Consider the following 27,332-nt stretch of genomic DNA (forward strand, 5'->3'; position numbering starts at 1 on the left):
TTTATGTTCAGTCTTCTCTCCTCGCGCGGTCGGTCTTCTTCCGTGTGCGGTCAGTTGGACCGACTAGATTGGCGTGCTGTCTGGACCACACTATCTCGCGTGCTGCCATATCAAAAGGGACTTTCTACTCACACACAAGCGTGCTCGGGTCAATGAAAATCTTAAATCAGATTCTTTGATGTTTCAAAGTCTGAAGACGTCATTTTCTCTGCTGCCGCCTTTCGTCCACCGCGCGTTCCCCCTCGCAATCAAAACACACCTGGGCGTGCGCAATACCAGTGTCATTTTGTTGTTTTATGTGTGGCCTATCGCTGTGTCGCGGACAACTCCCGCAGCCCCTGTTTGTGTCAAAGAAAAAAAAGACGGAAACGGAAACGATCACCACGCACACGAGGCAGAGGCGGTCCAGTAACTCTTTTTCCAGTCATTTTCTTCCATCCTTCAACCATTACCACGCACGCCTTGAGGTGCTGCGACGAGTTTTGCGCTTGTATCGTGCTCCCTCCTTCTTTCCATGAGACCAACCTCTGCACTTGCCTAGTCTGCCCACACCCACACCCTTACAATGCCCGCCACCATCCTGCATGATCGCTACGAATTGATCAGCAAATTGGGTAATGGCGTATCAGGCAGCGTTTTCAAGGCCTTGGATTTGCACACGGACACAGAAGTGGCCATCAAGATGGTCAAGCGCAGTGTGGTGCGTGGTCAAGTCCAAGATGAAGTTGACTACGTTTCTCGTGTACGCTCCTGCGGCAGCGTGGTCCATCCCCTCGACACCTTTACTTGGCGTATGAAGTCGTGCATGGTCATGAAACTCATGACCAACGGCAGCCTATTTGATCGTATTCGCCCGGACGCGCCGACACATCTAGCCCAAGACTTGGCCCGCAGCTGGCTACGTCAATTGGTGGCCGCAGCGCTTGCCATTTCTCGTGCTCATCTCGTGCACGGCAATATCACACCCAGCAAATGTCTGATCGATGAGAGCAACGTCCTCGTGCTACACGGATTCTCCGCCTGTACAGAGCAGGGACATCGCTTTTTACAGGGCGAGCTGCTGCCCTCCCTCTCCTTCTACGTTGCGCCTGAATCATATCTCGGTATGCCCTGCTCTGCCAAGCAGGACGTCTGGAACGTTGGGCTTGTTTGGTATGGCATGATCACTGGGGACCTGCCTTGGGCCACCCCCACACGAGAAGATCCCGACTACGCCGCATACTTGCAGACGCGGATGTTGCCAGCCACCTCAGCCATCCGCGCCCTGCGGCCACGCGTGTACAACATGCTGGTTCAGATGCTCGACCCGGTACCTTCGCGTCGCCCACGCTTGGAAGAAGTGGCCAGCTTCCTGCAACACGAGCACCGCTGGTTTCGACGTCATGCACTGGCTCGCCACTTCCGTCTGGACGAGCCCAGCGATAGCCTTTTGGATGAGCCACGCGCCGGGGACTATTCCGTTATCGAGGAAAGCTTTCGCAAAGTGGCTGCCATTCGTCGCAGCAGCCAGCGTTGGAGCGTGGATAGTGGAACTGACTTAATGTCGCCCTCTCAATGTGAACGAGCGCTGCCCACGCGCTGCCATGTGCAGCGCTCCAATGACTCGACCCATAGCGTCCGTCTGCAAGCTGATCACCCATCAGACCAACCGATTTCTTCCTCGACCTCGGCTCCCACAGATGATATTGTTTCTGGATCCGAGCAACGAGACAAAGTTCACGACAGCCCCACCTTGGACCTGACCCTCTTCAATGGCATGCGAGTTTCCTCCTTGCCCACCCAAAGCCCCCACCGTCGCTCCTCCCTGGTTGGTGCGCAATCCCGACGCTCTTCAGCGGCGAGTGCCCGGTCATCGATTGACTTTGGCGAAGTCGCCAAGGTTCGCATCGCGTATCTTTGAGCAAACCCGGCCCGGCCGCGTTGAGCAATTGGCGATCATCCTGCTCTCTTGTGAATATACATGGCATGCCAGCTCGAACTGACGCTACGGAAGCTGCATTGTTGCTGGCCAGCGCTTGCCCGGTTTCTCCGGGTACAAGTACACGCAACCGATTCGAAGACTTGTTCATACCCCGATATTCGAGAGTCAAAGATTAAATTTTGATACATGTAGTTATAACGTATTTTTAGAACTCGCGGTGTTGTATAGTTAGGCATCTCTTTGCTTGATAGTGCCCGTGCCACGCACGATATCTTTCATTTTACCTTCTTAGGACGCGCAGCGCCCGCCATTCAGACATGCAGCCGCGCTGCCCTAGAGCCGTGAAGCATATTTGAAATTGATAAACTCAATCGCCTTCCAAATGCCATTGTTGCATCTGGACCCACATGGTCTCCTCCTCAAAGCTGCACAATCTGGCTTGTCCGAAAGTAAAGCTGGCTTGTGAGATTGTGGAACGCGCGCTGGTCCAGCATGCCATCCTCAATTGCCTGCACACAAAGGAAGATAAGAATTTTCAACGCTGTCATCGACCTTCCAAGACATGGAGTTGAGTCTTGCAGCGCCATACGCTCAGCATGAAACCAATTAAAACGACTCACCTCGACCAGCCTTTCCTCAAAGACAGCAGAGGACGAACACGAAATCACCACGTCCTCAAAGCTGATGAGCTGTCGTTCGTCGAGCCCACGCGATAGGTCGTCGTGAGAAAAGCGGAGCAAGCTAATAGCCGAGGCACAACCTCTCGGCACACACTCACCAATGCAGCAAGAGTTGCAGCCAAGAACATGACGTCCGAAGCGATAATCTTGTCCAGGATTCTATCATTGGATGACAAACCCCACGCCGTGGCAAATCAGCGACAAGCGTGTAGCCAGATGCGCGAGATAACAAAGGAATGCATGTTTACGGCCATCGGCCTGGGGACGAACATGAGACAGAATTCGGCGGGTAAAACGTCGAGAAAGAGGGATTCACACCACTGCTGCAAGATGCCCGTGTGTTCATCAATGCCAATGTCCTGGAGTGGGACGTAGAGGTCAATTGCATCGGCTTGCAAGATGACAAAAGTGGCTCGCAAGCACTGCGCAGGTTAGGGGGCAGGCAGAGAAGTTGTGAGGCCTTCGCGACGTGACGGAGAATTGAGGCGCCTGTGGTGCCGCCTCTGGGGGCCAAGCCGTACCAGAGCCACATAGGTTGGGTACGGGTCGAGGTAGCGAAGGATGAAGGCGCGAGAAAACCAAAAAGCCGTTGGAAGGTCCGGAAAGAGGGTGAGGGCAAAGGCAGGGACGCTGCGCATGTAAGCCGGGGAAGTGATGGGGCTCGATCCCGAAGAAGCCACGTCTTTGGATTCAGCGCTACCAATGAGATAAGCGGGCGCAAGAGGAGGCGGGGGCAAACGTGTGCCATTGGCCACGGCATAGAGATCTCCAAAGAGTTCGAGTAGCAGCTCAGGATCGCGTGTATGTTGACTGGTCTGCAAGAGCCGGGCAACGAGGGAGGTAGTGGAGGATTCGCGCGTCGAGCTTTCGCCGGCAGCTTGGCTCCCCGTGCTTGAGTGGCTGCCTACACTCATGTCACTGGACACGCGGATAGTTGGGGGCAGCGACCGGGTCTGAGCATCTGATAGGGCTGGTGTCGGTGGTAGATAGCCACGGAGCTCGGTCCAGACGGCTCGGGTTTCGCTGTTGTCCTTTGCGAGCAGTCGCTGAAGAACGTGGATGTTATGAACGACCGCTGTGCGCAGCAGCGCGACAAATGTGCTATCTAGCTGGCTATGTGGCTTGTTCATAAACTCCTGGCCTATCCATGTCAGGAAGAAGAGCATCGAGGGCGAGTGAGGAAGGGGAGCGCAAGGCGTTCATAAACGCGCACAGGGAACACGGCAGAAAGGGGCGGGGCGCAAGGAGAGGAAAAGGGAGAAAAAGGAAGAGGAAACGAGAGACAGCCGGACAGACAAACAGTCAGTCAGTCAGTCAGTCAGTCAGACAGACAGACAGACAGACACAGACATAGACACAGACACAGACACAGACACAGACACAGACACAGACACAGACACAGATGTGAATGGTTTTGAGCTCAGCCTAGTTGGGATGCGCGGGGTCAGCCCGTACCCATCAAGAGTTCCCAAGCCGCAAAACGGAGCTCAGAAGGCACACGCATGCGGAGACTGGCTTGGGCCAACGACTCTGCATTGCGCGCGCGCAGACACGAATTGAAGAGGGCAAACGCATGTGATGCCTGGTCCTGTAAAGCTCCAATTTTCTACAGACAGGCATCATCCGAGCGCAGCAGATCAGCAATCCAATACACATTTGCCACGGCACAGCAACGACAACCCCCGATGCATCCACATAACAACCCACCTTGTAAAACTGCTGCCGCTGCCGCAACATGGACATTTGCCTCAAGGAATCCGCCGCTGCCATTTTGCTGGGTCGTCAACTCGCGCGCGGAACCGATCACCGTTTGCCCGTAAAATCTGACAATTATATCTGACAACTGAAGCTTGCTGCTGGTTAAAAATGACATTTGGTTGCGCACAACGTGACATTTCCTCAGGTTGGTTCACTCTCTGGGCTATGCCTCTATCTCTTTCAAATCTCTGGCTTCAGCTTATCTCCACCTTTGCCTGCCGACGCTGTCAAGGCGCTGTCTCTAAATCTCAACACCCTCACCTTATAGTCTCTCAGCACCCATATCTTTGGACCACATGCTCTCTTTCTGAAGTATCGTGTGTGTGTGTATTTTGTGTGTTGTTGGGAGAGCGACCGGCATCATGGCGCATCGGCACGTTGCGGGGTCGATGAAGCAGCAGAACAAGACACACAAGGCTCGGCATCGGACAAAGTCGGAACTCAACACCACCAATAAGGGTCGGATTGATGCCTTTAAGAGCAATGGCGCCAAGAAGCTCGAGCTGAATCGTCAGCAGCGACGACTGCAGGCGGTGCACAACCGCCAGAACAAGCGCGACCAAGTCGTAGCAGCCAAGCGCAGCCTTGGCACGACCGCCGCCCCGCCGCTCCTCATCGCTGTCGTAGCTTTGCATGGGGACGGCAGCGAAGCCATGCTCATGGCCAACATCCTTAACAATGCCGCTGGTTCAAACGAGGTGTGTCACGTGCAGCAGCGCCCTGGCATCGTCATGCTCTGGCCCCCCCGACTAGCAAGAGGCCACGTGGTCTTTTGAGGGGTGTCTAGCGAATAAGCTGGCTCAGGGCGTGGCAAGGGACTGCGTGCTTTTTACTTTTTGTACACAAGCATCAAGCCCCGGCTTCTTGTGTTCATCACGATAAATGGTCGCTTCGCAAATTCTATGCCCGTAGGTTCTGACCAGCTTTGGCGAACCACACACCGTATTCTCATCTCGCATCAAGCAACGATTGACTCTCGTGCCATGCACGCGCGATGTTGCCACGAGCCTGGCCTTTGCGCGGGCAGCCAACTCAGTCCTTCTGGTCCGTAATGTTGAAGAAGATGCCGATGCCGATGCCGAGGAGTTTCAAACGGCGCTGTGTGCACAGGGCGTGCCTACCGTATCCCACGTCCTAACCGGGCTGCGCAGCATGGCCGTCAAGCGCAAAAACGAGCTTCGTCGTATGGCCAGCAAACAAGCCCTTGAGCGCTTTCCCGAGACCAAGGTTCACGCCTATGAGAAGGAGAGTGATGGTGCAACCCTGCTCTGGGCGCTGGCCAACCAAAAGCGCCGCCGCGTGCGTTGGCGTGAGTTGCGCAGCCACGTCCTGTGCGAGCGATTTGCCCACGACGCAGCCACCAATACGTTGGCGGTCACAGGCTATATTCGCGGCCGCAGCTGGAATGTCAACGCCCTTGTGCACATCCCTGGTCTCGGTGCTCGCCAGGTCTCTCATCTGGATGCGGCTGCAGAGCCTGTCCCCATGTCCAACGCCAAGCGCCGGATTCAGGAGGATGACATGCAACCCGTGGACGGCGCACAAACGCTAGCCACTGCCCATCCTGATTTTCAGCATTCGCTGGTAGCCGAGGCCGAGGTGTCACCCTTTGAGGGTGAACAAACTTTCCCGACAGCTGAGGAGGAAGCGGCCGCTGAAGCAGAAGCTCATCGCACTCCGGCGCAGGCAGCAACTGAGAAACTTTTTCAGCGCAAAGTTGTCAAGGTGCCCAAAGGTTGGTCTGACTATCAGGCGGCCTGGATTATTGACGATGAGACCCTCGAGGACGCACCCCTGGAGGAGGAAGAGGAGGATGAAAATGGCCCTCGCCAGTTTACAGCAACCGGCGGAGACGACGACAATGACGACGCCGCAGCAGATGATCTGGAAGACGAAGACATGGACACGGGCGCCGCTGACTGGGACCATGTGCATCGGCGCGTTCGTTTCGCAGACGAGGCCCCTGATGCTCGCTCTCAACTGGCCCGTGGCCTGGGCAAGGTCGGTTTGCTTTCGCAATTTGCTTGTGCCTGGCTCGTGTTGGTGGAAGTCTGGGCATGGCCAGTTGAGCAGGCACGGGTGCTTTGCAGCCAATGCGTTCGTGGCTCATATCCTGTTTTGATCAGGGCTTGGGGGATGAAGATGACGAATACGAAGAGCGCGAGATTGGTCAGCTCACCACCGAGGTGGAGTATGACCAGGAAATGGATCTCGATGCAGAGATGGAAGATTACAAGGTTTGTTTCGTGCACGTGTGTGTCCATCTTTTTGTTCTTCGTTGCATTGAACAGAGTGTTTTAACAGCAGCCTGCCTTCACCCCTATTGGAACTGCTCTCATTTGTGTTTTTCCCCTTCCTCGCTATCTTTTGCGTGCAGAAATGGCGTTCTGCAGCTGCCGAGGATGCTGAATTTCCTGATGAGGTGGACACGCCCCGCGATATGGCGGCCAGTATTCGCTTCAGCAAATATCGTGGTCTGCAGTCTTTCAAGTATTCTAAATGGGATGCCCGTGAGGAGCTGCCCACAGATTACGCACGCATCTTCAAGTTCAAGGACTTTAACCTCACCCGGCGACGCGTTTTTCGCGATCTCGAGTTTCAAGAGCATGAGGATGAGGTATGCTTGTTCGTCGCTCGAGTATCATTCAAATAAGAGCGAAGAGCCACCCCCTTCCGCTTATGACTTACCCACCTTTTTCGTAGACCAAAGACTTTTTCGTGGGTGAGGGCACCTATGCAACCCTTTACGTGCGGGACGTGCCCGAGTCCTGGGTCCAACAATATGGCCAGGCCGGTGTGCCCCTCATCCTGTGGAACCTGCTTGAGCACGAGGCCAAAATGACCGTCGTCAACTTTACTCTGCAGGTGGAAGAAGGCATCGTCCCACTCAAGTATGTACAGCCCAAGCCTCAAGCGTGGCTTGTGGGGTCGTCTGCTTTTTCCTGCTTTCAGATTTGTAATGGTTAAATCGGTCTCACTCTGGGGCTCGTGGCACGTCTATCTAGATCCAAGGAACGCCTGATTTTTGACACGGGCGTACGGCAGTTCGCCGTGAACCCCATTTTCTCCCAACACAGCACTTTGGACAAGCACAAGTTTGAGCGCTTTGCACAACCAGGCTCCGTGATTGTGGCTTCAGCCATCTGCCCGGTGTCCTACCCACCCCTCCCAGCGCTGGTTTATCGGTATGTCTGCCTCGGTACCAGTTGGACGAATGGACGCCTCAAGCTGGCAAACAATTCTGGGGTGATAGGGAAGCCTTTCTTCTCATCTTTGTTTGCCACTCACTGCGCCAAACTGCGCATTTTAACAGGCAGGACGCCAACGGCAGCTTGACGCTCGTTGCCACGGGCTCCGTGCTCTCCGTTAACCCAGACCGTCTCGTTATCAAGCGCGTTCGCCTCTCTGGTGTGTTCCTTTTTCTCCTCTTCTTTTTCTTCTGCTTCACCACTCCATTCACCCAACACCCACGCACGCACCCTTGCATAGGCCATCCCTTCAAGATCAACAAGCGAAGTGCCACCATCCGCTACATGTTTTTCAATCCAGACGACATTGCCTGGTTCAAGCCCGTGGAGGTGGTCACCAAGTATGGTCGCCGCGGACACATTAAGGTTTGTCGTGTCACTTTCCCTCCCCGCTGCCCAGTCTGTTGTATTTCTAACCCTGTGTCGCGACGGGACATAGGAGAGCTTGGGTACACACGGCCACATGAAGTGTACTTTTGACCGTCAGATCAAGGCCGACGACACCATTCTGATGAACCTGTACAAACGCGTGTACCCCAAATGGAGTTATGAGGACACGGCGGTGGCTGCTGGGCAAGTCATGATTCGGCCTCGGTCGATTGAGGGTATGGTCATGTGAAATCTGAGTTTTTAGATCCACATGTTAGTATTCAATTCGAAGTTTCACGGCTTTACATTTTATACCACCTCAAGTCTGTGACAGAGGCGCGTTTTTGATGGATTCTTGTGGATTGGGAGAAACAGAGACGAAGACACCGACAACCAAAGAGCAGGGTCAATTTGGCTGAAAGGCAGCGGCGTTGGGTCGCGGGTTGTCGCTTCTTCTTCTTCTTCTTCTTCTTCGGCAACAATGCATTGCATTGCGGGGGCCACAACGGACAGGCAGGTTTTACACAACAGTCATTTTTCGTAAGTCGGTCAATCAAGAAGGCTAAGGCAGATAAGAGTCGGTCACAAGGAGTTAGAAGAGCAGTGTCGATGGTCAATCAAGGCAGTCATAAGGAGTGGAGTAAAAGGGGAGACTTGTTCCGTTAGTGTTTTATCCTCTCATGAATAAGGATGCAGCCACGTTGTAAAAGACGTGACGTGCATGCTCAAACAGTGGATTCACGACGAGCCCCAGCTGGTGGAGCGTGAAAGTGGCAGGAGACCCGATGTATTGGACGAGTCAAAGCTTTGCGCGCGGGCGCGTGGAGCCGCAATTAGCTGCTCAGGCAATGAGCGGCGGCGGGGCGCCTGAAAAGTTAAGCGCTGGCGTGCATATTCGTAATCCTGCACCAGCAGTGCAACTTTCTCGCGCAATATGCCCACTCGCGGGTCATCACCGGGCAGGTGGATGACAGCCACCTGCAATCCACGTGCCACCTTGTGGAGATCGTGCTCGTACACACTGGGGTGAAACCACACACCACGCTGCGCAAGGCTGAGGGAGAGAGGGAGTGGCTGCACTTGCGGCGCCGAGCGGGTGCGGTGTAAGTCGCGGCGAGAGGCCCGCTTCTTGCGAAAGAGCAGGAGATGTGCCAAGCTGGGATGCCCATCATCCGCACGACTTCGATTGGGCGAAGCAGAGCTTTGGGCACGAGCCTCCGACGCACTGCTGCTCGGGCTAGTGGGTCCGCCCGGTTTGCTGGGAGATGTCAAGCGGCGTGGTGGAGAGGGACTTGATTGCCATATGCTACCAAGAGCATGCGGTGAGGACGTCGGATCCTCTGCGGTCAGAGGGGTGGCGCCCGTACTCATGGATCGAGTACGGGCATGCTTAGCAGCAGTTGTGGGAATAGCAGCAGCATCCATCTGGGCAACGGGGTTGGACGTGGCATTAAGCTGGGGTGACGCCCTGAAAGTGTCTTGAGGTGGATCAAAAACATCAAACGATCCCAAATACGAGGAGCCAGAGGGCGAAGTGGCCTCCAATTCGCTCGGAGTGGGGCTGGCAGCAGCTGGGTCAAGAGTTGTCAGCAGCTCCCCCTCTGAGGACGCCGAACCATCTTGCTCACTGCTCCAGGAAGGCGTCGGGGAGGTTGCAGGGGAGGTGAGGTCGGCATTGCTTAGGAAAGGGGTGCTGTGGGTCCGTGGCGACCACGGTAAGGCGCGATGCTCTGAGGATGACCCAGAGCTGATTTTGGCGTCGCTAGTGGGGTGGAACATGGAGGATGCTGACCACCCGCGTTGCAACTTTTGCAAGCGCGCCTGCTCGAGGCCGGGGCCCACGAATCGATTTCGCTCCGTGTTGGCACGTGTGGCAGCATCACAGGTGATCCAGCGCACATATTTCCAATGTGGATGCGATCCACCCGAGGATGGTAGAAAGCCGGCCTCATGAGCTGCTTGCAGCACTTGATCGCGGGCGGTTTGAAGCTCATTTGGGGACCAAAATAGGTCTGACTCACTGTCAGAGATGGGCTCGAACCCTGCTGTCTGCCCGGTGGCCAGAGCTGGGTTGGGGTGGGCGTGCAGTGGGAGACGGCGGGCGCGACGCGCTGGGGGTGCAGCATCTACTTCTGCATCAGCTTCCTCGCTGGCCGAGCTGACGGTGTTGGTCTCGAGTAGGTTTCGCCGTTGCTGCCGTCGCCGCCAAAGCCCACTCATCGCAGCACCCTGCTGGCTCGATGCCAACATGGTAGGAATCTGTGTCAAGATCGGTCTTGTCGAGTCCTGCTCACCGGTCCGCTGAGCTTCATTGCGACGCGCATTGCCTGCGATCGTGGCATCACACTGGCTGGTGCGGGTCTCAGATTGGGCCGATGATGCGGGTTCTAACAAACAGCTTGGGCTTGGAGTGGGGCTTGTTTGCGTGAAATCAATGCTTTCTGGAGGGGCTTGGGCAGTATGGAGCTCAAAGTGACCACTCTCCAATCGCTGTAGCTGCAGACTCGCAACGCGGCGGGTCATCTGGGCGACATCAAGCTGGGTTTGGGCAGAGACGGGAGCGTTGCCCATGTCTGGGGCATGCGGGCACTCTGGGGCTGGCGTGGCATGAAGTCCGAGGCCCGTCAAGGCCTCGTGAGGGTGCACGAGCTGAATGCCCGAGTCACGCGCAGGAAAGTGTCGACGTGGAAAGCATGTGCTGGGTGCATCAGTAGCTTTTGCTTGCAAAGGGGAGGGTGGCGAGGAAGAAAACGGGTGAAGTGACTCTGCATCTGGACTGGCGGCAAAGGGAGGGGGGCTCACATCCACACCGCTTGCATCGAGTCTCAACGTCGTCGACCTCGGTGGCGGCAGGGGAAGAGACGGATCGTGGCAACCAGAGTCAAGATTTGAAAGCGGGGCTGTACAGACGGATGCGGAGGGCGATGGTGAGTCCAAGGGGGCATCATGTCTGGTCTGCGGCAACTGCAGCTGGAGATGGCACGGCCAGAGTTGGTCTTGCAAGGGAGGTGTGGCGGGGAGCGGCGGGGTTGGGCCGACGCGGGGCCTGCACAGAAAGTCATGACGGTGAGTCACGAGGCAGGAGGAAAAGGAGGAAAAGCCAGGCGTGCGCGTGGAAACGTACTCGGAGTTGACATGGTCGTCCATGCTCCAGAGGACGTCATCCAGCTGATCTGTCTGCCCGGCAGGTGCCGAGCATGGCCGCTGCATTGCCTCAGTCCGTACAAAATGGACCACGACACAGGGTCAACTTTGCGGAAAAGAGGAGGGGAGGAGAGGGACCTGATGGCAATCACAGTGCCTGCTTGGCTTGTGAGTGAGCATGACGAGCCCCAGGGCTCGCTTCCTTGGACGGACGATCGCTGGGGCAGAGCCGTTGATCACAATGGATTCGAAGACGCAGCGCGCGCACCGGTGCTTGAAGGTGATGGCGGCTTTGAGAATGTAGTCTGTGGACGTGTGTCGTCCCCCAACCTTCCTTCTTGGAAGACAGCTGACGCCCGGCTGAGGGAACGTGGAGACATGGGTTCGCAAGCACAGGCCCTGATGAGGAGCTGAATCGTGAAATCATCAATAACCCAAAGGCTGTGGAAAGACAATGTCGGAAAAGTGCAAAAAATGGCAGTGAAGACCAGCGAACCATGGCTGATGGCCGGGGCACGGCAGGTGATGGCTGACCTGGGCTGGGAACAACTTGCAAGGGGCGAACGCGGTGTACGCAAGGGGCTGCACGCCAACTGTTTAAAACTGGGCGAGAGGAGAGGTTTGCGATGAGGCGTGGGCAAGCGTTTAGGGGACCATCAAGAAAATTAGGCTAGCGGTATGGTCAAGGCCCAAGGAAAGCGCGGACGGAGGATGTCCCAGCGCGTGGGCAACTGTGCCGTGCAATCGCCAAAGTCAAGAGGCGCGAGAAAAAAAAAAAGTTTGACTCATCGTTCCATCAGCCCCAAGCACCATCCGACAGAGGGGGAAACGGAGAACTGGACGAGACTGCGTCTCTTACTTTGACAAGTGGGACAGTTGCGTCTGTCTTCACCTCGGTGGTCTCTTGAGCAGAAACGACGCTCGTGCGCCGTGTGGTGCGGTCACGGTGGAAGAAGAAGAGATGACAGCACGCGGAAAACTGTGGCACTTCGCTCGCCCACCACTCGACTCGCCGTGCCGGGTGGGCGCAGGTTTTCAGGCCGCGAGCGGCTGCTTTCACACCCCGCTTACTCGATGCAAGGAGGCGCGTTTATATAAATGGACCGCGTACGGAGCGCGGCTGCGGCCGGTCTGTTCCGACTTTCCCCACGAGCTCGTCTGGCCCGTCTTGTTGACATTTACCACCTGAATCAAACAGCAGCGTGATTCGAAAGCGAGCTTGACAAATAAAAGGACGCAGGTGGTGGGTGTGCGGCTTGGGCTGTTGGTGTTGCCGGCACAAAGGCGAAGGGCGCTGGGTGGGCTGGGTGGTCCGTCAGGCTCCTGTCAGGGTGTGTGCCTCGCAGCTGGGTGTCAGCGACCGGGATGCTCAGAGACGGAGAGAAGGGGGGAAAGAACGGGACGTTTCAAGGCCTGCTGCACATCGGGGGTGGGGGGGTGACGGGTGGCCACCCACAATCAATCGTGCCAGCTCAGGGGAGCGCGGAGTGGGGTGATCAAGACCAGAGGACGAATCAGCGCGTCGTACACATCCAATGTGCAGGCTGGCAAGAGGCTTTGTCCAACTCCCACCAAGTCAAACCGGCAGCACAGCAGGCAAAGCAAAGCAATACAGCAGCGGGCACAGCAGCACAGCAGGAGGAGAAAAGCGCTTTCGTGGGGCAAGCGAAAGCGGGATGTGGGCCCATCTTGATCGGATCCAAAAGAGGTCGGTCGAGCAGACCAGCCCCCGGCCGTTGTCATGTGACGCACGATTCTGAAAACAGATGAAAGTCCAGACCCATACCAATGGATCGGAAGAGAGTCGTATCCGCTCGTGCGATCTTGGGCTCTGGTAGAGTTTGTGGGCGCACGCCTGCGTCTCAGCGGTCGCGCGCTCGGTTAACCTGCCTGACCGCCACTTGTGTGTAGCAGCGGGAGTGATCACGGAGAGCTCCAATGCCGTCATCATTCACGTCATCACCGTGTGACTGTCGCTGCTGGGGACGCTCGAGGGGTCTGGCGAGGGCACGATACTTGGGACAAGGCGGTCTCAACATACACCAAGTATGATGCCCAACGCAGCGGTAGAGATGGCGTCTCCCTCTCACGAAGAGTGACGTAATACCATTGTCAGGCTGAGGAGACCCGGCAGGCTCTGAGCACAACACGAGCCAATGGCTTGGATGGCCTTATCTGACAGGAGATAATGGTGTCTGAATTGTGCGTTTGACTGTCGCGCTTCCCGGGCTAATGTCCTGTCTTTGAGCCGTCGCCTCTGGCAGATCCGAGGAGACCCGATCGTACGCCCCCACCCGGCTCTGCGACCTTGCTCATAGAGTCGCCTCTGGGCACATGCCATCCCAGTTCAAGTCGATCAATTCTCGGTTCGAGATTTCATACCACACGGCACCCGCTTGTCAAGGCGGAGTCAGAGAGAAGCGCGCGTGGGAAAATCGGCAGCAGGCAACCCAAGAGCCTTGCGCAAAGCGCCTGCTGAGCCAACTCAGCCTTGACTCATCAGTAGTCGGTGCTGACGCTGGTGGTCCCAACATATTGCTTCTTCTTGTACTCGGGATCATACTTGGGCTTCTTCTCCTGCGGATCCTGCCGCTCAACAAGTGCAAGGATCGATCAAAACCCGGTTTGATGAGGGCATGCAACCAGGCGTGCAGGCTCGCTTGCGGACAGGCCGGCGTCAGCATTGGCCATACAGCCGGGGCCGGGCCAAGCTATGTACCTGATCGTCTTGCGGAGCTGGCTCTTCAAAGTTGTAAATGGCCTCTGGCTGGGTCCTGGCGTAATCGGGAGGGGGGGTCCAAGGGCAATAATGGAAGTCAGCCCCCCGCAGCGAATCGCGCCCACGCACAAGCGAGAGAAAATGGGCATTCCAGCTCATGTGGTCACACTCTTGCACCCACTACACAGGCGCCAAAAGGCCCACAACTGACTTTTCATAGGCCTTGGAGACGAAAAAGGGCTCGGCCTCGGCTTTTTCGGCATACTTGAGCAATGCCTCGCGCGGGTCTTGATCGCGTGTTGGATCCTACAGTTCCGTCAGCACCACGTCAAGTACAAGTCACACACGGACGCGATGCACCGCCACGGGTGCATCACCACGCGCTTGGTCACACACACACATACGCACATACGCACGCACACAAGAACCCAACAGAATCTCGCGTGCGGCAAGGGATCAGTGCTGGCAACTTGTACATACGTAGGCAGCACGTTTGGCCACAAGCTGGGAGATGGAGCTCGAGTAGCCCAGAGTACGTCCACCCACGCCCACATTGCGTGTAGGCTGCACCGGTCGCTCGGGGATACGGGCTGCCTTGGGGTCTTTGAGCTGCTTGGCTTTGCGTGCGGCCGCAAACTGAAGCGCAAGCCCGTGAGCTGACCGGATAGAGTAAAAAATTGTATCAAGAGGCGGCGACGAAAGCTAGGCAAAACGCATGCCAAACCTGCTTGTCTTGCCAGCGGCCCTCGCGCATTTCGTCCATCGTATAAGCTGCATCGTCCATGCAACATAAATGGGTCATGAAGCACACTGATTCAGAGGCGCCCAAGCCCACTCATAATGATGGTGAGGCTAAATGTGAAAACAAAACACCACTCACGGTTTAGCGCAGCCGAGTTGAGGTTGCCAAATTCCATGTCCAAGGGATCCTTCTTGCGCGGTGCGCGCGTAGCGCACATCTTGGCACCACTACATGACCAGGGCCCAAGCCAGGCAATGGTATGAGCTTTGGCGGCTCAACCTTCAAACCACGTTCGGCTGTTCTGCCTGCCTTTCCCTTTCTTCGATGACGAATGAGCCACTTCTGTTCTTGGCACCAGCCATTTATGATTCCGACTACAGACTCGGCAAAAACCCGAGCCTTTCATACCGATCGCTCTTGACGGGGTCGAAGAGAACTTTGACAGTGCCGTCCGCACATGCCACCATGATTTGGTTGATCTTGAGATGCCAAAGAATGCGCAAGACGCCGCGACTTGGCACAGAAACCTGAAAGCATCAGTGCGAACATGCTTCCATGAGGTGATTCGGCTCAAGTGCGACAACTCGCGCGCATGGTTGTAGCCACACCTGATATGCAGGCTCCAGCGTCTTGGCACGCAAGATGACCAAGGCGCCACGGAACTGCAGGCGGTGCAAGGGATTGGATCATGAAACAAAAACATGAGGTGTCATTGAGACCACAAAATGGGGGAGGGGGAGAGAAAGCGAGAGTTCACGTCGTCAAGTATCGGCCTTCGAACATACGGTGTCGCTGCCCGAGGTACCAGTCAGCACAAACCGCTCATCGGGGCTGAGAACAATGTCGGTGCTGACATGCAGACGCCAATTCAGAAGGTACACATGAGAGCCCGAGGGCAGGGCACGGGTGGCGGAGAACAGCGAGCATTTCAAACACCTACCAGTTGTAAAAGCACGGCAGTTCACCACGTGTGGCCTCGGAGCGGCGCAGGGCCTTTAAGCTCCATCGCTTCACAGTGCCGTCAGCTGAATTTGGGCACAAGGTGGACATGCATGGACACCAGATGAGGGTTCGAGTCAGCAAGGGGGCCTTCTTTCCTCATTCGGCAGTGCTCCACACGCGCGGCTACAAAGTATACGTGACTCACTGCTTCGCGAGTAGAGTGTATCACCATCACGAGCAAGGCAAAGACTAGTCACTTCGCCTTCGTGGGCATCGAACACCTGGGTCTTGGGTCGGATCATGGTTTTGGAGCACACGAAAACCTGTGTTGACCGTCATGCATAAGATTAGCCCTGTCCAGAGAGCGATGTAGTCATTGTGAAGAGCGCTGCCGCAGCCGTTACGCACGTGAATCGCGCCATCCTCACAGCCTGCCACTAGATACCGCCCATCACGCGTCATAACGATGCAGTTGACACCCGTACGCTTGCCTGCGCCCGAGAGTACACGATTGCATGGTCAAAGGCAGCTGGGTCAGCTGAAAACCTAAAATCAAGCCACGCCGAGCACACCAAGTGTTTTGCTCAAGGATACGTACCAGCTCGCGAACGACACTTGGCGGCAAGGAGTGACTTTTTGTTAGAAATGTCCCAGATGCGCACGGTGCTGTCTGAGCTGGCTGTCACAAATCGATCGCGCTCTGTCGGATGCCACAACCCTGCGTTGACCAGGCCAACGTGGCCTGAGGATGGCATTTTCAGAATGAGTACAAGATCTACGAGCAAAGGGCCGCAGGTAATTGGGACACACCATATGTCTTGGCGCTATCGAAGATGTACATGTCGCCGCGAGCGGTTTCAAGAATTTCGCTACCATCGCGGTCAATGACTTTGACCTGGGGTCGGCCCGTGCAGACCAGTACCTGGTCACCCGAGGCCGAATAAGCCAGAGCACGCACAGGATACCTAGGAAGACACAAAAATAGATAGCGCGCGCGCACACACACACACACACACACACACACACACACACACACACACACACACACACACACACACACACACACACACACACACACACACACACATACATACATACGCAAGAACCAGCACGGGACGAGTTGGCAAGCGAGAGCGATTCATTTTCATCATGAGCAAGCTGAACGCCGCAAAGAGGACACAACTCGGTGTAGTCTAAATGTAATCAAAAGCGTCACAGCCTCAGGCTCCATCATACCCCTCGTGTGGCAAAATCTGTCGAAAAGGTGCCAAAGCCGCATCCATGCTGGCACACCGCGAAAGGACCCGAGCAGAAGCAGGTGAGCGACACGGGTCCATGAACAGCTTGAAGGCATCGCACAACATGAAGGGAGGGAGCAGGCAGCTGATGGTCATGTCCACGCACCCAGCAAAGTCCCAAAACTTGAGTTGATAATCGTAGCCCCCTGAAACCAGCCGTGCACCTACGTGTACAAGGGTTCGGGAATTGTCAGTGGTAATCACACCGCCACGTCACGGTGCATGGATCAACAAGTGAGCTGAAACAGCTGCAACACAAAAAAAACACTCGTTTCAAGAGGCGTGGGTGGTGCAGTTGCGGGATGAGTATGGCGTACCGTTGGGTTCCAATGCCAGGGCAGAAACGGGGCGACTCCCGTGTTGTAAAACAATCTCGTGAGAGATGGGCACGCCCAGCGTGGTTTCTTGATCCTCTTCAAAAGCCGTCTGAGGCTGGCGGCTAGCTTCAGAATCATGATCAGCGTCATCTTCATCATCATCGCCGCCTTCGTCTTCACTGCCACCGCGCTCCTGCCTGCTGGGCCGCTGGCCCGAAGTCGATTGCCCTGAACCAGCGGCCCCGGTCGAGGTCGGCTTCGCAGCAAAAGCCATGGGGTCGGCGCGCTTGCGTTGTGCGAGAAGCTCGGATTCACGCTTTTCGCGCACCTCCCGCGATTCAGTCACGGTTCCAAAGGCGGCAAACCCCATCATGGCGGCCATGTCAGCCGTCTCTGCTGCTTGTGCTTGCGCCTCCGCCGACGGCTCCTCGGGCTCTTGCTGGTTAGCCTTGACGTGCAAAGCAATGGAAGTAAAGGAGACTTGTGAGGCAAAGGGTCAGCAGTCACTTTCTCCGACATTGACGAGCTGGCACCGGGGCCCATGCGTTGAAAATCAGAGCAGACACACCTCGTTAATGATGGGGCGCTCCTCCTTCAGGAGGAAGCTAAAGTCACGGGCCTTTTTAGGGGCCATGTTGTTGGTTTATGGGCCAAGTACGCCGTTCAATCCGCCAAAGCCGAGCAAGAGACAGAGAAAAACAGACTGGTGCAGCGATGAAACTTGTCCTGCGCAGCGGGTTGCTTGGCCAATGCCGTGCACCGCCAGTCGAGTACGCCGGACGATCTGCAACGGAGCGCTTCAAGAAAAAAAAAAAATAAAAAATAAAAAATAAAAAACAGCGTCCGTAGGTGTGTCTGACCTCAAAATCAATATTGCGCCACAACATGTGTTTAGTACCATTTTCCTTGCTGTTCACTGTGTGTTGGTACGGTTGAGATGCTTCATGCCCTTCTCCGCACGCGGGTGACGGTGACCGACGTTGTGTGGCGGTGGCGGGTACATTACGTTGGGCTCAGTTGATGTGTGCGGGCCAGTGGCGCGTGGCATGGGTTTAAGCAGATGCGCGTGGTCATGTTACTTCTCACGGTGGCTTGTTTTCATTTCTTTTCTTGATTTGCACCGTTATCTTATGTCTCTCTGCATGTGATCGTGGTCGCAGGCTGTATCGCATCCGTCTCAACGCCATCAGTAAGTAACAACCTGAGCCTTGGAGGATCCTCCATTTGAATTGCTTGCTCGAATGTCCCCCCCCTTTTTCTTGCGGATTCAGGCGCGCAGACTGTCAGAAGCAAGAGCAAGGGTGTGGAAGGGCTACAGGCACTTTTCTGCCACACCGCTTTGGGCATGCGTGACCTCACCGTGTCGTTGCTCTACTTTATCCCGTTGTGATGGCGGTCATTGTTGCAGTGCCCAAGCCCCAAGCCCCGCAACTTAAGACCTTCCTCGTACGTATTTGATTGGGTTTGGACTGGCCAGCGCCTGCCTGCGTCGAATGTGGAAACTTGGAACATGGACCGGGCCACGCCTCTCTGCATCTGTTACGACCAATGCTCAAACCGTGCATGTGGATTGCAATGGCCTGTCGTAGGAGAAGCGCCTGGATCTGAAGCTGAATGCTAACCGCAAGATTAGCGGTATCCTCCGTGGTTTTGACCCCTTCATGTAGGCTGCATCGCAAGAGGTCATGCAAACTTTTTTCTTTTTTTTCGTGCAAAAATGCCAAGGGTGTCTACCAGCGTCTTTACTTGGCCTTTGCACATCCTAAATCACTGATGTACTCTCTACCATTGTCGGTGCTCAGGAACCTTGTGCTTGCTGAGACCTTCAACATTGACGCCGACGGCAAGGAGGAGCCCATTGGCATGGTGGTGAGTTTTGCTGTGCGGGATCCACTTGTCGGGGTGCTAGTTTGACTTGATGAAAGTGGCACATCTAGTGGCCTAGGATCAGCTTGTGTTGTTTCATTGGTCGCACCGCTTCTTCGCTGCCTCATTCCTGCCGCCCGTGTATATCGCCCGCCGCTCAATTGTGTCGTTCATTGCGGGCTGCACAGGTCGTTCGTGGCAACAGCGTGGTATCAATGGTCGCACGCCAGCGTGTCTAAGCTTTCGATGGACTTGACCGTGTGCTTCAATCAAGACGGTGGTCTCGTTTCGGCTCTGGTCATCTGAGCATGTTTGCGTGACTCGCGCCAAAGTCGTTGACTGCTTCCTTGCCGTGAATCCCGACCCTCGGTTTTCTTCTGCTTGTTTACTTTTGCTGCTGTATTCGTCTTTGCCCTCTCATGGATGGCGCACTAGTCTCCCGTGCCCCGCCCATGGCTGCGGTTGTGGCTCAATGGCCATAGGCTCGCTCCACACCTCGCTTTTTTTTCTCTTCACTTGCCATGACACAGCCTGTCTCTGCTTGTTTCTTTCTCCTTGCTTTCTGTTGTTGTTGTTTTTTTTTGCCGCCTGGCTTCTTGGTAGCCCAGTGTGTGTCTGGGCTTGTTGGATTGGAGCACCGTGTGCTCGACTCCAGATGGCACAGGTCTGAGGCACCATAATGCACGTTTGCCCCTTTTGTGTGCTCGAGCTGGCGGCATGTTCTTCGCGCGACCCCTTGCCTCGACAGCCTCGAATGTGGCACATGACCCTTCCCAAAGTGTTTTCTTGGTCCTTGTAGTGAAGAAGAAAGGAATTGAGTTGCGATGGTGTTAAGACATGACGACATGATGAATCTTGTCTGCATGAATACGGAGGGGCCTTGATCATTGTGTTTTTATCTCCATGTACTTACTGTACATGAATGGCGTCTCGGTCTTTTCAACAACAAGCAAAGTAAAGAGATCAAAGAGTTGGGGCTCAAAGAGTTTTTTGGCTTTTTTTTGATGAATTTTTTTTTTTCGTCTCACGGTCCATAGTTGATCAGTCGACTGGGTCCCGTCGAAGGTTTGAACAACTGGACACACACGTGGGGAGGAAACGTAGAGACATACAGAGAGAGAGAGAGAGAGGATTCGCTTTTATTATATTGACCAATTAAAAGAAGAAGAAGAAATAACAACTGGATGGGAGCCGGGAAAGAAGCAAGTGGCAGCTCATGTGCCGACTTGCTTACACAACAACGGCAGTCTCTTCCATCACAGCCACCGGCGGGACGGCAACATCAGCCTCTTCCACGCTCACGGGCAGCTCAACAGTGCGAGCCTTGCGGCGGCGGACAATGACGGCGGCGGCAATGGCCACGACGCACAGGACGGCGGCGCAGATGCAAGCAATGGCCACGGTGGAGATGCCAGCGGCGCTGCCGCTGTCCGACTCGGTCTCGCCGCCGAACATGGTCTTGGCGTAGCCGTAGTAGGCGCAATACCAGGCGCCGGGGCAGACATCCGAATAATCTTGGTTGTTGTTGTAGATGCCCTGAATGGTGGTGGTGGTCGAGGCGATGGTGGTGGTGGTGGTGAGCTCGGAGCGGAGGCAATAGCCCTCATCGGCGAGCCAGGTGCACTCGGAGCGCTGGTCACAGTAGTACTCGAAGAGTTCGTCGTTGCAAGTGTCGTACGCCTGGGCGCTCACGGCCAGCAGGGCCAAGGCCAGGAGGGACAGCAGTTGACGGGCCATCTTTGGATGTTAAGGTTGATGGGGTGTGGTGAGCACGACTCGGGGAAAGATCGGGGCAAGGCGTGGTGTTGTCGAAGAGGTCGCTGATCAGCACTCGAGGCTGATGTTGAGGCACTTGCTGCTTGAAAGTGGGAGGTCGGGGATGAAAAATGACTCGTGAGCTGAGTTGTTCACCACTTGAACTCGGTCCGGGTTCATCTCATCCGGCCTTGGCTTCGCGATGTGTATACAACGGTGTTCCGCCCACCAGCTGATGCTTATGACGGTGGAAGGGTGTGCGAGACGCGAGACGCGAGTGGCTAGGCCGCGTCTCTGCTGACGGTTTGTCCAGGTTACGGTGCGCGTCCAAGCCGTAAACGATCTGATTTGAGTCGTACCGCCGCGTTGGCTCTGAATCTCAGTCCCGCTGTCGTGAAGATACGTGCATACATGCAAGCAAATTTGGGAGATTGTAGGTTGGAGTGACTTCTTTTCAAGTCATATGTCAAGGCGTGATCATGAGAAAACTAATCTCGCCGGCCGTGCTCCCACGCGCTCGGCTGACTTTGGCGACTGGTTCTCATCGCTGCGGGATCGGTTTTCGGATCTAACTTGGTGGGGGCAACAAGGCAACAAGGAAGGCAGAAGAAGGGTTTATCATCAAGTAGGAAGGTGGTGATGGGTGGTTGTGGAGCACAGGCCAAGACGTGGAGTGGAGAGTTTGAGGTGGTTTGCTGGTACTAGCGTCGTCACCCTTCCTGTGCAGCCTTCCATGTGTTGCAAGGGCGATTTCGATTGTGTTGATTCTTTGACGTCCAGCTCTGTGTGCACGACCAACACGTCGTCGTGAGTGTGCGCCGTGTCAACATGCGACTGGCCTTGAGGCGTCCCAGCATGGCAGCTCAAGCCACTCACATGTCAATGACTGGCACAGTGAGAGACTTGGCCAGCCAAAAAGATCAAGAGAGTGGCCATAGTCGGACAAGGTACCAAGCCTGCAATCTTGCATGGCAATAAACAAGTCTGCACGTCATGTCAAACTCAGGTGCGCTCGGCTCGACTTGGTGAGGAGGCTGTGATGATACAAGGCAGATCATCAAGGCATGATGCCTTGGTTTGCCTTCCGAAGGCTGATGACTGACTGGGTGGGACACTTTTGCACGTTACTTCCGTTCAAATTCGCCATCCATGCCTCGTCTTGCGGTTTTATGGGGCTCCAATTCGGCAGAAAAGCCCCTTCGTCAGGACTTTTGGTCACCATGGGGTCCGTGCGTCCGTGCGTCCCAGCGTCCCTCTCTGCCTTCGACCAGTGAGCTGTTGCTACGCGGCAGCGAGAAGAGGCCATTCGAGGGATTGCGCTGGGTTTGATTCGAGCCTGAGACATAATAATATCAATGTACAGGAGCCCTTGCCGAGTCCGCCAGAGGGGTGCAACACGCAGAAGCTCTCTCTTCCTTCCTCGAAGACTGGTGCCACCTCGCTCACGCGACCCTCGCCTCTCACACATGATATTATTTCAAAATTTCAAGCCCCCGTGCGCCCCTCGACCTTGCCTGCGAATTCACGCAATCAACTGTCTGGTGCTGTCCGAAAACGGAAACGCTGGGTTTGGCCCAAAACATGGCATCCGCATGCATGTAAGCATGCTGTGGTTGCCTGACGGACTGACCGGTTCTGCCGCGCAACCGCCTCTTCCAGACATGACATAGCCGCTTCCTCCCTTGCCGTTGCCACGAGCCCACGCACGCGTACCCCTTTCGTGCAGCCACTCCGGTGACTCAACCCGTGTCCCCGTTGTACCCCATCGGATCCAGCCTACGCAACATGCGACAATCTGGCAGCCGCTGCACAACGCTTCCCCCACTTTCCTGCGTCACAGCCAACAGCAAGAACACCTTACGACTCTAACAAAATCATCCTCTACCCCGACGTTCACCCAACCCTCGACACTGCTTTGTGGGTCGGGCCGTTTGACCGTTGGCCACCTCTCTAAACCTCTTGTCACACCCCATTTGGCTGGCGAAACTTCGTCCTGCTGCTCCTGCTGCTGCTGGTGACCCTCGATCCCATCTTCTCCGCCTGCTCTTCACCCCGCCTTTTCTTTGTCTTTGCCTTGATCCTGTGCGTGTGCCGCGTGCTCGACACAAGAGGGACACACGAGCACGCGGGTCAAGTTGCATGAGCGCAGGCGCATCGTGCCTGGAAAACGCGCTGCTCAGTGTCTCGGCTCACTGCCATGCCAACGCCTGGAAATAACCACGTCACATTCACGCCCTCAGCCCATGCGACCCACACGATTGTCCAAAGGCCCCAACCTGATGCTCTGCAGTTCCCCTGATTTGCGAAACGCCGCCGCAACCGTTGAGCCCCGGCGCCAACTGAAGAGCACACACTCTTGCATCGCTACCACCCATCTCCAAACATATAATGTCATGATGCCGTTGTATGTCCCCGCCGCTCAACAACAAAAGAACCAACATGGACAGCTGGACCACTCTTCGCACCCACGCTCGCGCTTGTTCCTCAAGCTGCAGAACCTTGCGCGTCCCGTCGGTACAGCCTCACCCACCCAACAACCTGCCCTTCCATCCATGATCATCTATCCTGCAACCTACACCCAACCACCACCCATCACCGCTTAACGCCCACATGTCCCTGCGTGCGTGGAAGCGACAACCACACGTTGCTCCTAGAACAAGGATGCATGTATGCTGTGGGAGCGATGGCCTCGAGAACTTTTGAGCGCGCGCCGTGCAGCAGTGGCATTTTACAACTCTTGATCTTCCTCGAGGAAGCATCTCCCAGGCCATCAACAACGTCAACGGCAGCGACTTGACTCGAGCTCATTCGCCACTCCGTTTGATTCGGCCTAGACACATCTTGATTCAACAGCATCATGCAGTTCACCAACGTCCTCCTGGCCTTGGCCCTGCTGGCCGTGAGCGCCCAGGCGTACGACACCTGCAACGACGAACTCTTCGAGTACTACTGTGACCAGCGCTCCGAGTGCACCTGGCTCGCCGATGAGGGCTATTGCCTCCGCTCCGAGCTCACCACCACCACCACCATCGCCTCGACCACCACCACCATTCAGGGCATCTACAACAACAACCAAGATTATTCGGATGTCTGCCCCGGCGCCTGGTATTGCGCCTACTACGGCTACGCCAAGACCATGTTCGGCGGCGAGACCGAGTCGGACAGCGGCAGCGCCGCTGGCATCTCCACCGTGGCCATTGCCTGCATCTGCGCCGCCGTTCTGTGCGTCGTGGCCATTGTCGCCGCCGTCATTGTCCGCCGCCGCAAGGCTCGCACCACTGAGCTGCCCGTTGAGGCCACCAAGGAAACGGCTCCCGAGGCCGTGGTGGTTGAAACACAAGTCAGCATGGCCTAATCTCGAACCAACATTCTTTTAAATGCGACGCACCTTGCCCGCCCATGATCTAACCGGCTCGCAAGAGCCGCGAGCCGGGAGGCCACGCTTGCGCCCGGCGGACATTGCAAAAGCCATTTGAGTTGCTGATTGACCTTTTCAATGTGTGTCCTACACCAAGTTCTACAATTGCCCAAAGGCGCCCTCGGCTATGAGCCCGAGTGGAGAACTACCGGTGTAGCGTGGGCACAATGTAGATCATCCCAACGCTTTGCCATTTCAGCATGTCCTTGTCCTGCTCCCGGCATTGTCTTTCTGATCTTTTATTTTTTTCTTTTTCTTTTTTTTTCCCTTGGAGACCTGCTTGTGTGTTTCTGCACCAGAAAGATGAGACAATTGATCCTGTTTGCCAATGACCACGGATCACCCCCACGTTCGGCCAAATTCTGCCGAAAGCCAGCGCTCAATGCATAAATTCCCAAATCACATTCGAATAAACCATGCCGGCACGGAATCCTCCTGCTTGGTGCCCGGAGCTTGGCTCCCCGCCGTCTCCTCTGAAATTTCATGAAGACCAGGACACTAAACAAGGAGGATATGCAAGGAGAAGGCTTGATACAGACAGGTTTTAACGATGAAACACAAAGGTGTAAGGATCAGACTGCAGTATCTCATCCAATCGGGCGGCGCTGATGCCTTTGATACAACAAATCTCATCGGCACTGTGATGGCCATCCAATAGCCTATGCCAGCCAGCCACAGTCGGCCATCTTGGTGACCCAAAGGCCATGCACAACTGGGCTGTTCACGAGCCAAAGTGCCCAAGGCGAAACAGCAAGAGCCATCAAGGAGAGGGATACGTACGAAACAATGGTCGGGAGATCCACGTCAGAGTCAGCATCAAGACTGGCTGTGGGGTCACGGTAGGGATAGCCTTTGATCTGCCGCAAAAAGTTGGCGATGCGCCCAAATTGGATAAAGCGTCTAGGTTGTCCAGAACATCCCCGACACCAAACAGGAAAAACTCGCTCATGAGACAATGTCCAGACACGCACAACACAAGCACAAAGGATCAAGTAAAAAATACAGCACCGGATGTCAATGTCAGCCAGCTTTTCCACGTGGCGTTCAAACCAGCTCTTCAAGGTCAGGACTGGCTCCTCCACAATCAAGTCACAATAGAGCTCCATGACGGTGGCAAGAGAAGGCCGAGCACACCCTATCGATACACACCCACGCCCGGGCGAGACTGGCGTTGGTACAGTCGCGCATGTCCATGCAAACAAGGCCTTTTTCGGGCAGCAATGGGCCACAAATGTGGTGGCAGCCTTCGGACTTCAACCACCATGCATGGACAGCGACGTACCAGCAACGGAGATGAAGTTGAGGCAATTCTCTTGCAAAACGGGATCGTTGCGCAGCCGGACCACATCCGGCGTCACTACATAGACACTGCAAAACTGCACGGCCAACACGAACGTGAGAGGGCTGCCCTGGACGCCTGTTTCCCCATATCATTGCAGCCATACCTGAATCGCTTCTACCATGACAATGGCACCGCAGTGAGCCAGGTATTGTAACGCTGCCTGAACCAAACTCATGTCCATGTCAGCCTTGGAAGCAATTTTCTACAATCACACGGGCACCACACCACCAAGCAATTCTAGTGAGGCATTGAGCCCATGCAAATCTAATCTGCCCCAATCGAAAAGGCCCACAGACACAACTCACGCGCAAGTACATGACCCCATCTAGATACGGGGCTACGCGCAAGATTGTTTGATCAATCTGGGAGCACTCCTCAAGAATATCTAGCATGGATGGTCAACCAGCAAGCTGAGAGCACGCGACCATGCCCGTGGTTGTTGCCTGAGGGACTCGTGCGGTGGACAGCACAAGAGCACCTGGGGCGATGACGACGGGCGTGATGTAGGGCTTGAGCGGTGCAATGGGGGGCGGGGGAAGTAGCACGCGCAAGCGAATCACCAACGAGGTGCCTGTTAGGCCAGGAGAAGCAGCCATATGTCCCAATCAATGAGTGCGATCGAACCACAAGTGCTCGCGAGCGATGGGCCTGGTACGTACTGAGTTTGACGGCGCACTGGCCACGCTGTTGCAGTTGCTCCAACATTTCAGACAGGACACCAAAAAGAAGATCTTTGCGATTGGGCTTTTGTAAGTAGCCCGTCTCAACCTAGCAGCAGCCAGCAGCAAAGCGTGTTCAGAAAAGGGCTGCGTGGGTCGGCCTCTAAAACCGCGCGCACAATCCGTGCCGAAGAACGAGGTCAACACACACCTCAGCCTGCTCCATAAATTTGGCCAGCTTGGTGGCCAAGCGCTCAAAAGGCTCTGGGGCACAGTTGTCGCGAAGAACCAGAACCTAAAGCAGTGTACGACGATACACGCGACAAGTGACTCGGAGTGATGTCCAGAGGTCCGAGATACTTTGTCAGTTGAGGGGAAGCATCGGCACGTTCCAAAAGACGCACCATGTTGAACAACAAGTGGTTGCGCTCGTACTGCTCGCCCGGGATATCAACTGGGCAGTTTAGAAAGCGGTAGCCCATGGCGTCGCTGCCCCACGAGACAACACAGGGTCAGCCGTACGCGAGATTGAAACCAGCAAAGGAATGGTGATATTCATGGCCACACAAGAGGGTGAAAGAGACAGAGAGACAGAGACAGAGAGACAGAGACAGAGAGACAGAGAGACAGCCTTGTGGCTGATTCCGGTGCGCCCAATGCCGATGGATCCAAGAAGGGCACATACATGCAGAGTGTGTGGAAAGCAAACTCGGGCTTGGTGATGATGTATTTTTCCAGAGGCTTGAAGGCCTCCTTCGAAATGAAATTTTCTGGGGCCTGGATCAGATCGTGGGGTGGCATGCAAAGTGAGTATCATCAAATCAGCGACACGCGTACATGCCCTCGCGCGTGTGAGGATGTCCACGCCGGCACAAGCCGTGCAGTTGAGGGGCGCCCGCCACTGCAGAACCCGACCTGTGTCAAGATGATTGGGCCCAGCTGGGGATGAAACTCGCAGAAGAGAATAGCCAGCAGATCAAAGCGACATGCAGGCCGCGACGCTTCTTGCAGCCATCGCTGACGGTGCGTATTCAGAACCACCTTCCCTGCATCGTCCTCCTCCTCTGCCATCCCCCGTTGACTAACTTGCCGCTGCCGCTGCCGCTGCATGTTGTCGTTTGTCTTGTGTGCACACACACACACACACACACTTC

At 55.5% G+C, this 27,332-nt stretch overlaps 8 protein-coding genes across 8 annotated transcripts; 3 read left to right on the forward strand and 5 right to left on the reverse strand.

Moving 5' to 3' along the window:
- Window positions 1-37: 37 nt before the first annotated feature.
- Window positions 38-1,900, forward strand: MONBRDRAFT_36201 (uncharacterized protein; the record flags this gene model as incomplete). The annotated part of the gene is made up of 1 exon (XM_001743663.1): window positions 38-1,900. Exon 1 carries the CDS (start codon window positions 566-568, stop codon window positions 1,898-1,900), a length of 1,335 nt encoding a protein of 444 aa, XP_001743715.1. The 5' UTR covers window positions 38-565.
- A 440-nt stretch (window positions 1,901-2,340) lies between these two features.
- Window positions 2,341-4,474, reverse strand: MONBRDRAFT_31521 (uncharacterized protein; the record flags this gene model as incomplete). The annotated part of the gene is made up of 7 exons (XM_001743904.1): window positions 4,309-4,474; window positions 4,057-4,207; window positions 3,123-3,742; window positions 2,872-3,023; window positions 2,700-2,760; window positions 2,542-2,610; window positions 2,341-2,430 (listed from the first exon to the last, which is right to left on the reverse strand). Exons 1-7 carry the CDS (start codon window positions 4,369-4,371, stop codon window positions 2,341-2,343), a joined length of 1,206 nt encoding a protein of 401 aa, XP_001743956.1. The 5' UTR covers window positions 4,372-4,474.
- A 247-nt stretch (window positions 4,475-4,721) lies between these two features.
- MONBRDRAFT_15285 (uncharacterized protein) lies at window positions 4,722-8,226 on the forward strand (the record flags this gene model as incomplete). Its single annotated transcript, XM_001743664.1, has 9 exons — window positions 4,722-5,057; window positions 5,272-6,288; window positions 6,552-6,596; window positions 6,737-6,976; window positions 7,087-7,250; window positions 7,365-7,544; window positions 7,673-7,767; window positions 7,849-7,973; window positions 8,047-8,226. The coding sequence occupies 9 exons, from the start codon at window positions 4,722-4,724 to the stop codon at window positions 8,224-8,226; spliced, it is 2,382 nt and encodes a 793-aa protein (XP_001743716.1).
- Window positions 8,227-8,714: 488 nt separating this feature from the next.
- Window positions 8,715-10,547, reverse strand: MONBRDRAFT_6397 (uncharacterized protein; the record flags this gene model as incomplete). The annotated part of the gene is made up of 1 exon (XM_001743905.1): window positions 8,715-10,547. The coding sequence occupies one exon, from the start codon at window positions 10,545-10,547 to the stop codon at window positions 8,715-8,717; it is 1,833 nt and encodes a 610-aa protein (XP_001743957.1).
- Window positions 10,548-13,619: 3,072 nt separating this feature from the next.
- On the reverse strand, window positions 13,620-17,772 carry MONBRDRAFT_23545 (uncharacterized protein; the record flags this gene model as incomplete). Its single annotated transcript, XM_001743906.1, has 19 exons — window positions 13,620-13,706; window positions 13,840-13,894; window positions 14,051-14,145; window positions 14,320-14,475; window positions 14,564-14,610; window positions 14,720-14,808; window positions 14,990-15,108; window positions 15,190-15,243; window positions 15,367-15,430; window positions 15,522-15,606; window positions 15,729-15,846; window positions 15,932-16,014; window positions 16,122-16,298; window positions 16,334-16,445; window positions 16,528-16,681; window positions 16,760-16,807; window positions 16,928-16,985; window positions 17,139-17,586; window positions 17,707-17,772. The coding sequence occupies 19 exons, from the start codon at window positions 17,770-17,772 to the stop codon at window positions 13,620-13,622; spliced, it is 2,115 nt and encodes a 704-aa protein (XP_001743958.1).
- A 2,462-nt stretch (window positions 17,773-20,234) lies between these two features.
- On the reverse strand, window positions 20,235-20,741 carry MONBRDRAFT_6399 (uncharacterized protein; the record flags this gene model as incomplete). Its single annotated transcript, XM_001743907.1, has 1 exon — window positions 20,235-20,741. One exon carries the CDS (start codon window positions 20,739-20,741, stop codon window positions 20,235-20,237), a length of 507 nt encoding a protein of 168 aa, XP_001743959.1.
- Window positions 20,742-23,504: 2,763 nt separating this feature from the next.
- MONBRDRAFT_36204 (uncharacterized protein) lies at window positions 23,505-24,504 on the forward strand. The gene has a single exon (XM_001743665.1). The coding sequence runs from the start codon at window positions 23,617-23,619 to the stop codon at window positions 24,112-24,114; it is 498 nt and encodes a 165-aa protein (XP_001743717.1). The 5' UTR covers window positions 23,505-23,616; the 3' UTR covers window positions 24,115-24,504.
- Window positions 24,505-24,721: 217 nt separating this feature from the next.
- Window positions 24,722-27,332, reverse strand: MONBRDRAFT_31524 (uncharacterized protein; the record flags this gene model as incomplete). Its single annotated transcript, XM_001743908.1, has 11 exons — window positions 27,094-27,332; window positions 26,864-26,955; window positions 26,583-26,667; window positions 26,390-26,473; window positions 26,179-26,287; window positions 25,945-26,090; window positions 25,623-25,721; window positions 25,460-25,553; window positions 25,186-25,312; window positions 24,958-25,077; window positions 24,722-24,836 (listed from the first exon to the last, which is right to left on the reverse strand). The coding sequence occupies exons 1-11, from the start codon at window positions 27,286-27,288 to the stop codon at window positions 24,722-24,724; spliced, it is 1,266 nt and encodes a 421-aa protein (XP_001743960.1). The 5' UTR covers window positions 27,289-27,332.

Source organism: Monosiga brevicollis, genomic scaffold, assembly GCF_000002865.3.
Source record: "Monosiga brevicollis MX1 MONBRscaffold_4 genomic scaffold, whole genome shotgun sequence".
In the NCBI taxonomy this organism is placed as follows: Eukaryota; class Choanoflagellata; order Craspedida; family Salpingoecidae; genus Monosiga; species Monosiga brevicollis.

What these genes read in the sequence shown, in the direction of transcription:
- MONBRDRAFT_36204 (XM_001743665.1), top strand. Translation starts at nt 23,617, where the DNA reads ATGCAGTTCACCAACGTCCTCCTGGCCTTGGCCCTGCTGGCCGTGAGC.